At 51.0% G+C, this 10707-nt stretch overlaps 1 protein-coding gene across 1 annotated transcript; it reads right to left on the bottom strand.

The window, feature by feature from the left end:
* Positions 1-403: 403 nt before the first annotated feature.
* LOC102456520 (serum amyloid P-component-like) lies at positions 404-6537 on the bottom strand. The gene is made up of 2 exons (XM_025180786.2): positions 5294-6537; positions 404-1940 (listed from the first exon to the last, which is right to left on the bottom strand). Exons 1-2 carry the CDS (start codon positions 5553-5555, stop codon positions 1327-1329), a joined length of 876 nt encoding a protein of 291 aa, XP_025036571.2. The 5' UTR covers positions 5556-6537; the 3' UTR covers positions 404-1326.
* Positions 6538-10707: the final 4170 nt, after the last annotated feature.

Genomic DNA, 10707 nt, shown 5'->3' on the forward strand with positions numbered 1-10707 from the left:
TTGTAAGAGAGGCACCCACAACGGGGGATCACTCCGCCTGTGACTCAACTCTACAACTGAGTTTTGATTGAAGTGCCTGGGAAATCTAAGCTCCGGTTCAAAGGTGGGTGTTTGCCCTCTCCACATTGAGGGAAGGACAGGCGCGGTAATGATCTTACATTGGTTAGGCTTCTGAGCAGGACAACACAGCACAGTTCTGAGCTGCCAGTCTTGCAGCTTGAGAGATTTACTAGAGCCTTTCTCTATGTGATTTGTGAGAGGATCAGAGAGCATTCATATGATCTAGCTGTGTCTGGAGCATCGCCTGCTGTCACACTGAGTGATAACAGTGCCTGTAGAGGGTTGTTGCTTATGCATTGTGAGAGACAACTCGGGCTGAAGAGATAAGGAGGCACAGCAGAACCCTACTTCCAAGTTGTACCCCCTGGGTCCTGTCTCACTGTGGAATGGGGACCATGTCATTCCAGTGAGTGTGTTTGATATGGAACAGGATCCTCTTGGTTGTTTCTCCCAAGAAAGGGCTGACTTTTCTGAACGTTACAAGCCTAGAACTCTGACAGCCACAGACAAAATAGGACACAAGCTGAGTTCCCTTTCTGAGACTGCACTCACTGGGATTGTGCTGGGTTTCTCACTACACCACAGACTGCAGGGCAGCAAATCAGTTCATTTATTGGGATACAAAGTCAGACCAGGCTTTGGACAGAGGGAAATACCCCAAATGACACAAGCACCAGGGGGAGGAGTCACAACAGTAGAGGTTAATGCTAGTTTTGCTCAGAAGCCACAAGTCTATATGCACCCCTAATCTCTGCCATGCACCCCTAGGCTGCGTCTAGACTGGAATAATTTTCTGCAAATGCTTTTAACGGAAAAGTTTTTCAGGGAAAAGCATTTGTGGAAAAGAGCGTCTAGATCAGCAAGAACACTTTTGCGCAAAAGCACTTTTTGTGGAAAAGCGTCCATGCCAATCTAGATGTAGTTTTGCACAAAAAAGCCCCGATCACCATTTTCACCATCGGGGATTTTTGGACAAAACGGTTCTCAGTTGTCTACACTGGCCCTCTTGCGCAAAAGCATTTGCGCAAGAGGGCTTTTTCCCGAACAGGAGAGTCATTGTATTTGTGGAAGAACACTGACAATCTTACATGAGATCATCAGTGTTCTTGCGCAAATTCAAAGCGTCCAGTGTAGACAGCTGGCAAGTTATTCCGCAAAAGTGGCTGCCTTTGCGGAAAAACTTGTCATTCTAGACGCAGCCCTAGAGTTTAGAGCCAGATGGCCAGGTCCCGGTTTTCAAGGCCAGACCTCATTTTAATAGGGCCCTTATCTCAGCAGGGGTTTCAATACCACATAGCCCTTAATCTCATACTGCAAAGCGCTCCAGCTCAAGAGGGAAGGGGGCAAACGCAAATCACCGCTGGCAGCCCGCATGGCTTTTGTTGCGGTGGCCAGTTCCCACATATACACGTCAGTAAGTTCCCCTACAAATGACTGCTTGGCATCAAACCCACCCCCAACAGAGTCCTGCTCTTGCCCCAGGACAATCACACCCTGGTTGCTGACAGAGTAGCCTTTCTGCAGCCCCTTCCTAGGTAAGGGATTCCAGTTCACCCAGAGCTCGGCTATGCCGGTGGCAGATTCCCAGCTGGCACAGACGTGCTCCCAGCCTCTTCTTGTGCCAGTGTTTTCTGGGCATGTAAAGACCACCTGTTCCCCCCCAACAAATAGCGAGATCAATCCTGGTTTCTCTTTGAAGAGGAGGATCTCGTTGTCCTTGGCTCTGGTCGCATAGGAGAAGAGGCTGTAGGGCCGGGTCAGGTCCGTGAAGTATCTGAAACACACGGTGAAGTTCTGCAGAGGACCGTTGTGATTCATCTTCAGGACAACGTGGGCATCAGCAGATTCCTTGGGAAAAACAAACACCTGCCCTTGGAGATCTGTGTGGAGACGTGAAAGGTAACGGCAGAAATCTCATCATACCAACAGGTTCTTATTAATGCAATTCTTTCTAATGTCTTCCAGTAGCTGGTACTCCAACCCTGGGCCTCCCCTTGCTTCCCAACCCTGGGACTGTACTCAGCTCTGTCAGACAGGATTCCCAAATTTCTAAATGCAGAGAACTGAACACCCCTTCCCTACCCCTGCCTCAGCCCTTCTCTAAGTACCACCCACATTCACTTAATTCCTCATACACACCGTTGTCCCTCTTCCCCACCCTCACTCATTTTCACCAGGATGAGGCAGGGGGCTGGGATGCGGGAGGGCAGGCAGGTTCTGGCTTCATGTGCGGGCTCTGGGGTGGGGCTGGGCATGAGGAGTTTGGGCTACAGAAGGGAGCTCCAGGCTGAAACTGAAGGTTCAGAGCATAGGATGGGGCTCCGTGTTGGGACAGGGGGTTGGAGCATAGGAGAGGGTACGGGCTCTGTGTGCTGGGGATGTCAACTCAGGGATGGTATTCCAGGGTTCAGGGTCCAGAAAGGAGCTCTGGGCTGGGACAGAGGATTGTGGTGAGGGAGGGGGTACGGGCTCCAGGATGGGAGGGTTTCAGGCCCTGGTAGGGGATTGGGTGAGGGAGGCGGCTCAGGGCTGGGGCAGGTGACTGAGGAGTAGGAAGGGATTTGGGGATAGGCTCCAGAGGTGCTTACCTCAGACATCTCCCAAGAAGTGGTAACTTCTCCATCCAGCCTCTAGGCAGAGGTGCAGCCAAGTGGCTCTGTGTGCTGCCCCCACCTGCAGGCCCCACCTCTGTCAGACCTACTGGCTGTGGGTCCCAGCCAAAGGAGGCACAGGAGCTGGAATTGGGGCAGGTGAGTGCCTACAGGGGAGGCAGCACAGAGAGCCACGTGCCTGCACCTCTGCCTATGAGCCAGACACACTGGTGGCTTCCCTGCTGCAGACAGAACACTTAACGGGCCAGTTGGCCGTGTTAACCGGAGCCACCAGTGTCCTCAGTTGAAAATTGGATGCCTGGCAGTCCAACTGTCAGGAAATCTTTCAGTGCGCCTCTTGTAGTTTCAGGCCTGGGCCCACGCTTATCTCTGCCTAAGCTGCTCTGTCCTGGGTCACTGCACCTGTCTAGGGGTGTAGCCAGGTCTCTCCTCCCTCACCCTCATAGGCCCCTGGGTCAAAGGTAATGCCTGCCACATCCCAGTGTGCTTTTCCCCAAAGCCCTGCTCCCCCACCCTTTCTCCCAGCCACTTCATGTCGGGTTGCCAGGTGTCCAGTACTAAACAGTCCAGTATTTCCGGTATTTGTACCTTCTGTCCAGTAAAGAAATCGAAAATGTCCGGTATTTTTCCTGGCGGACACATGGCGGGGAAAGTGGCTGTAGTTCTTAAAGGAGCCACAACAGCATTTCTGTGGCCCAGCTTATTTGCTTTTTTTTTTTTCTCTCTCTCAACAAAATTTTCCTGGCACTTTTTTTGGGTGGGGGTCCAGTATTTTTGATGAGTCTATCTGGCAACTCTAACTGCATTTCATGGGCAGCCTCCTCCCAATCGACTGCTGAAGCAAACAATCCGGGGGCAGGGACATGTCTATAAGAAACACACTCAAGAGCAGCAACCCGAGAGCAGACACCCAATGGGCATAGTGGAACCTCCATTGCTGGCCGTGTTTAAATCAAGAGTGGAAGTTTTCTCAAGGCTCTGTTCTCAAAATTTGTGTGGGGCAGGTCTCTGGCCTGTGCAAATTGGAGCAATTGGGTCTTGGAATCCACGCAGCCAGCCTGGCTCACTAGCAGAGGGAGGAGTGTAGAAAGGCTGTGAAGAGGCCAGACACACCAGGGACACACACATAGTCCGGGAGATGTCATCCAAACCCCCCAGCCTTAGGCAGGACTGCCAACTTCCACACACCAGAAACCATGAACTGCAGCCCTGAAATTAGGTGCTTTAGTGGATGGGTTACCCTGCATTTTTGATCTGCCCACCCCTCCATCCCTGTGTATGGGTCACAGTCAATTCTATCCCTTCTGTCTCTTGAACTTGGCCCCTGCAGCTCCCCCCAGACCTGCCCATCCCCTGCCCAGTAAACAACTCTGACCCCCAATCTCTCCTCTCAATGCAGGCCCCGCCACCCTTTTGCTCCTCCTGGGTCTCTTCAGCCCCCTCTCCAGACAGGCGGGGGGGTACCTCAAGGGAATTTTCACTCTCTTCTGGCCCCTCCCCAGAAGGGACACCAGTGAACCAAATCAGTGGTATAATCCCACCCCTCATAGCTCCCAGGAGGGGAGGGGGTATACTCCCACCCCTCCCTGAGCTGCTTTGGCCTGTTCCCTTCCTACCTCCCCCACTGTGAGGATGACTTTGTGTCGTCATGGCGGGGAGCTCTGGCTGCAGAAGCTGTGATTGGTCCATCTGCCGCAGGATGTGGGCAAGTGGGACACACAGCCAATCAGAGAGCTCAGATATTTTTAGAGCATCTTGTGTAATGGGCCAACATCTCCATCGCAAGCAATCCCATCTGTGAGAACATGGCGGGAGCTGGTGGCGCTGCGCAGAGGAGCCAGATTTGGTGACCTAGACGTGCTGCGAGCCTGCAGCTCTCCAGCCAGAGGTGTTTGCACAGGGCTCCCTCACACCCCCACTGCACACAGCCCCACCAATGCTCCCCACCAGGCACTGCCGCCCCTAGGAAAACCCAATGCACCACACCTGAGTGACACAGCAGGCTCAGGAAAGGGCTGCAGCCACAGTCAGGTGTTTCTGACGGGGGGTATGTCTACACTACCCCGCTAGTTCGAACTAGCGGGGTAATGTATGCATACCGCACTTGCTAATGAAGCCCGGGATTTGAATTTCCCGGGCTTCATTAGCATAAGCGGGGAGCCGCCATTTTTAAATCCCCGCTGCTTCGAACCCCGTGTAGCGCGGCTACACGGGGCTCGAACTAGGTAGTTCGGACTAGGGTCCTATTCCGAACTACCGGTACTCCTCGTGAAACGAGGTGTACCGGTAGTTCGGAATAGGCACCCTAGTCCGAACTACCTAGTTCGAGCCCCGTGTAGCCGCGCTACACGGGGTTCGAAGCAGCGGGGATTTAAAAATGGCGGCTCCCCGCTTATGCTAATGAAGCCCGGGAAATTCAAATCCCGGGCTTCATTAGCAAGTGCGGTATGCATACATTACCCTCCTAGTTCGAACTAGGAGGGTAGTGTAGACATACCCTGGGCCCAGTGTCCTTGGCAATGTGAGGCAGCCATTCAGTTACCCCCTGGAGCCCACGCTCAGCTGGGTCATTCTCTGCCCAGCCAGGCCTTGTCTGCCGGTGCAGCCAGCACTGCCCCTACCTGTCTGGGCGATGGCTCCTGAGAGGCCAGCGAGGACGAGGAGCCACAGTTGCAGCTTCACCATGTTTTTCACCTGAAAAGAGACCAGAAAACAGAGAAGGGAGGTGGGAGGCTGCTCTGCCCAAATCCTGCGCCCAGGCAATGCCAGTCTGCAGGCACGGGGACCTGATTTATCCCTAAGGGGAGGTGGGAGGAAAAATGTCTTCAACCAATCCTGTCCCAGAGGTGGAGTCTGGAATTCCCCTTTGGATCTGGTGCTCATGTCACCATCCTGCAGCTGTTGTTTCGTCTTATGCAGGGCAGATGTCTGTGTACCAAGAACAGCACTTTTGCAGATACACTATCTGTGACAGTTTGGATCACAGGGGTCCACTCAGATTTGTCACCCAGTGTGCTGATCATGCCACTGAGCTAGCCTGCCTACCCTCTGGGGTGCCCTTCCACCTTGTTGTGCTGAGACAGATGTTCTGGTCTTCCCCAGACAAGGCACACAGGTGGGATAACAACTCCCCAGCTAAATAACAAACACCAAACCAGCTCAACTCTGGTAGAGTTCAGCTACAGAGACTTGCCAGAATCCAATAGTACAGTCCACAAAAGGGACCTAAATCCTTCTTATTTTGTGTAAATATTTTATACAGAGAAAGCTCATAAGTTCACTCTCTTTATCAATGAAAGAGAGAGATGCACAGTGGTTGTTCCCTCTCAGGTAACAAATATTTACACTGGATTTGATAATAAACAAGTGTTTTCATTAAGCACAAAAAGTGGGAGGTAAGTGAAGCAAAAACAGATCAAAATAAGTTACTAAGGCCATGTCTCTATGAAAGCAGAAGTTGAAGTAAGGTACACAACTCCAGCTGTGTTAATTGTGTAGCAGGAGTCAAAATACCTTAATTTGAACTTTAACGCCAACTCCACAGCAGGAGTCTGATGAGAGTAAATGCTCCCGTTGAATTCCATTGCTGCTCGGGATGTGAGGAGTACCATTGTCAACAGAGGCACCCACAGTGTTCGATGTAGCTGGTCTTTAGTGAACCCACTAAATCACACTTTGGAAGATCAACTGCAGTGTTGATCATCCGGAAGTGAACATGTGGTCTAAGGCAAAAGAAACAAATCTGAAGATGGTGGTGATGGCTTCCCATTCTTTAAACAGAATTTCCCCAGGGGAAGAACCCTTTGCTTTCTCTCCCCCTCTCCAGGGGAAAATATGAGTTTCAAGAAGGATTTCAGCAGCAGGTGGCATGATCACATGTCTTTGTAGGACCAACCACAATTTGGTCAAAAAAAAAGCCATTCACAGATCGTTGCCTTGAGTATGGGGCCATTAAGACCTGAAGTATGGCTAATGGCTCTCACTCCAAATAAGCAGGTTTGCACTTCATATTTCTAGATTCAAGTACAAGAAACACGCACACTCCCAAATAGAATATACACACTGAGGGATGCTTATGCTACTTGACCTGTTTTGCAGAAAGCATGTTTGAGTTTTACATATTAATATTCAAAATGATATTTCCATTCAAAGAGGACAATGTCCCAAAGGACAATGTCCCCCATCACAGTCACTGGGACCCAAAATCACACTGCTGTGTAAATGTACAATGGGAATAAGCAGGAGCAAAATATTCAACATAATGGATGGTCCGAATAGGAGAGGTGAACCCCACTGAGAATGGTTAGGTGATATAGTAGATTGGTGCAGAGCTAGTCTACAGAAATTTAGCCATTCCACACTGGACAGGGAAAGATGGAAGGAAATAGTGAGGGAGGCTTTAGACACCAATAAACATTGAGCCCATGGTTGTTGAGGATGATGATGATGATGAAAATCCAAATTTTTTGTCTATGGAGTTTGAGCTGTAAAAAGCCAAAGTTTGAGATTCCCAAGGCCAGGCTTAGCTGAGTGATTGCCAAAGCAGTAGATTAGCAGATCTGTATCAAGAGGAATCATAATCCATCTCTGATTGGACCCGAGGATGGGATGCTGATGGCTGGTCACACCCCTTTAGTTATTCCTTTGGGGAGCCCTTTGCCAGAACTCACCTCTGCCTTGTGCAAGCCATTTGCCTCTGGTCTTTAGGGAGCTTTTTCCCTACACACAGGCCAGGGCTGAACAATTTAGGAATCATGGAAAGCACACCAAGGGTCCTGAGAAAACATCAGATCATGGCCACCAGGACTGCTGGGACCTCAGCAACCTCTAGGCTCCAATCTGAGAATGCTGCTGCTCCCTTCCCGGATGTCTCATTTCTGACAATCTCTGGTTGCCTCTCTCGGCCTCTTCTGCTTAGTCAATCAGTGCCAACCTCAATCAGCTTTGCAACTGGCCCCGTCTGTTGCTCACAGGAGGGAGGTAGGGTGGTGGGGAGGGCTCAGGGCTGAGGCAGGAGATTAGGTGTGGAACGCTTACCTGGGCTGCTCCTGTTTGGTGTGGGTGGGAACAGGTGGTTCTGCAGCTTGATTGGCGGGATGGTCACTTTCATGGGCAAGCACAGAATGTCGGTACAGACAGACTCTCATTGTACAAAGTGTGTGCCCAGGCTGTAGGGGAGCCTGGGCAACCCCGTCTTGACCAGAATAATAGCATCTGCAGTTTCCAGCCCTGCATGAACCGCACTAGCGATGGCTGCCTTCACCAAAGACAGGCTTCTAACAAAGCAAACTTGGCCTGATTCAAGCTCTGTGTATGTGGGTCAGGCTGAAGGTTGACCTGTGAAAGTCAGGAGTGCGTTAAACAATAGTGCGCTGGGAGTATTGGGATAGAGAAACCCTGCCAAGAACATTGGGAGTAACCTGGTACTAGTACATAACAATGCTAATGAGCAAAAATCACTGATGCGGACATAAAACTATCAATTAACTATAGTCTAGTTTGATTAGCAGGATGTGTACAAAAGAGGGGCAGATACAATACATAATTAATTGGTAGATTTTACTAGAACAACCAAGTCAAGTCTCGCTTTGCTATAAAAGTAGGTGTAGAAAAGGTAATTGGTGGGAGGGATTCAGTAAGGGGTCCCTACTACCTTACTTGTTGCAACTAAAAGCTGTGCCAGTTTCTACCAACTGATGCATTATGGACACCTCTACATGTGGGGAAACAGCGAGGCCACAACCTCCCGTCTGACAATCATCTGACAATCGTAAGGGGTCCCTATTACCTTACTCGCAAGTAGAATCTGAGCCTGTTCCTACCAACTGATGTATTGTGGACGCCTCTGTGTGGGGGGAAACAAGGCCACAACTTCCCGTCTGACAATCATCTGATAATAGTAAGGGTCTTAGGGTATGTCTACACTACAAAGTTAGTTCGAACTAACGGACGTTAGTTCGAACTAACTTTCATAGGCGCTACACTAGCGCTCCGCTAGTTCGAATTTAATTCGAACTAACAGAGCGCTTAGTTCGAACTAGGTAATCCTCATTCCACAAGGATTAAGCCTAGTTCGAACTTACTAGTTCGAATTAAGGGCTGTGTAGCCCCTTAATTCGAACTAGTGGGAGGCTAGCCCTCCCCAGCTTTCCCTGGTGGCCACTCTGGCCAACACCAGGGAAACTCTTCTGCCCCCCTCCCGGCCCCGGAGCCCTTAAAGGGCCACGGGCTGGCTACGGTGCCCATGCCAGGTGCAAGCCTGCCAGCACCCAGCCAGTAGACCCTGCACCTGGCACAGATCGAGCCACCCACCCGATGCCCCCCAGCCCTCCCCCTCTTCCCAGGACCAGGCTGGTGGCTCCCGGGAGCTTGCCCGGGACCGCAAGAGGCAGGCACCCACCTGGGCTAGTGCGGACATCGTGGACCTCGTCCACGATCTCCGCACTAGGCACAGGAAAGTGGCCGGCTAGGGCAGGAGAGCTGCCAACTTGGCCACCCAGGAGCAGGTGTGCAAGAGAATCAAGGGGGTCCACTGAGACCCCCGACCCTGAGCCCTGAGCTTACAATGGCCATCCTGGGTCAGACCAAAGGTCCATCTAGCCCAGTAGCCTGTCTGCCGACAGCGGCCAACCCTAGGGACCCTGGAGGGGATGGACTGAAGACAGTGACCAAGCCATTTGTCTCGTGCCATCCCTCTCCAGCCTTCCACAAACCTTGGGCAGGGACACCACTCCTACCCCCTGGCTAATACCACTCCATGGACCCAGCCTCCATGACTTGATCTCACTTCCCTTTAAACTCTGTTCTAGTTGTAGCCTTCACAGCCTCCTGCAGCAAGGAGTTCCACAGGTTGACTCTTTGCTTTGTGAAGAACAACTTTCTGTTACTAGTTTGAAGCCTGCTACCCATTCCTTTCCTTTGGTGTCCTCTAGTCCTTCTTTATGGGAACTAATGAAGAACTTTTCTGTATGCACCCTCTCCACCCCACTCATGCTTTTAGAGACCTCTATCCTGTCCCCCCTCCGTCTCCTCTTTTCTAAGCTGAAAAGTCCCAGTCTCTTTAGCCTCTCTTCATATGGGACCTGTTCCCAACCCCTGATCATTGTAGTTGCCCTCCCCCTCCCAGCCTGTCTCTTCCCCTCTCCCACCTCCTTTTCCCAGTTTCCCCCAGTTTTGTTCAATAAAGACAGATTCCATTTTGGAAGACACGTTATCTTTATTTTGTACATCAAGAAAAGGGGCTAGGGAAGGGTAAGTGGAAGGAGGTGAGGGAGGAATGGGGCACGAGCCCCCGATGGGGAGGACTGGGCTGGCTCTGCGGGCTTCTGGGTGTGGAAGCTCTCCTGGAGCCCTCCAATTGCCCCCTCTCCCCAGATGGCTTCCTGCAGCAAGTGCAGCTGGGCTGATGGCTGAGTGGTGTGATGTGCCCAGTGTGGGTAGTCCGGTCAATCCAAGCCAGGACTGCTTTGCAAGCGGGGCACCCCTGAGAACTGTCTGTCCGTGGTGGGGGTCAGGTCCCTCTAAGCACAGCCCTCGGCTAGCCTGAGACAGCAGCTCCACGCTCTAAGTCCTCCTCTGATGCCCTGCCGGCACTGCTTTCGGACATCCTTAAGCCTGGTTCAGGGTCCACTTAATGTGGACATGCTAGTTCGAATTAGCAAAACACTAATTCGAACTAGTTTTTTAGTCTGGATCCATTCGAATTAACTAATTCAAACTAAGTTAGTTCGTTTAACGTTGTAGTGTAGACGTACCCTTAGTGATGGAACTGTCTAGAAATAAGTACTTGTATATCTCTAGCCTTAAAATACAGTACCTTTGGGTACGTCTACACTACAGCGCTAGTTCGAACTAACTTAGTTCGAATTAGTTAATTCGAACTAAGCTAGTTCGAACTAACGCATCTAGAACTAAAAACTAGTTCGAACTAGCGTTTTGCTAGTTCGAACTAGTAAGTCCACATTGAGTGGACTCTGAACAGGGCTTAAGGATGGCCGGAAGCAGTGCCGGCAGGGCATAAAAGGAGGACTTAGAG

This window comes from Pelodiscus sinensis, chromosome 24 (genome assembly GCF_049634645.1).
Source record: "Pelodiscus sinensis isolate JC-2024 chromosome 24, ASM4963464v1, whole genome shotgun sequence".
Classification (NCBI taxonomy): domain Eukaryota; kingdom Metazoa; phylum Chordata; order Testudines; family Trionychidae; genus Pelodiscus; species Pelodiscus sinensis.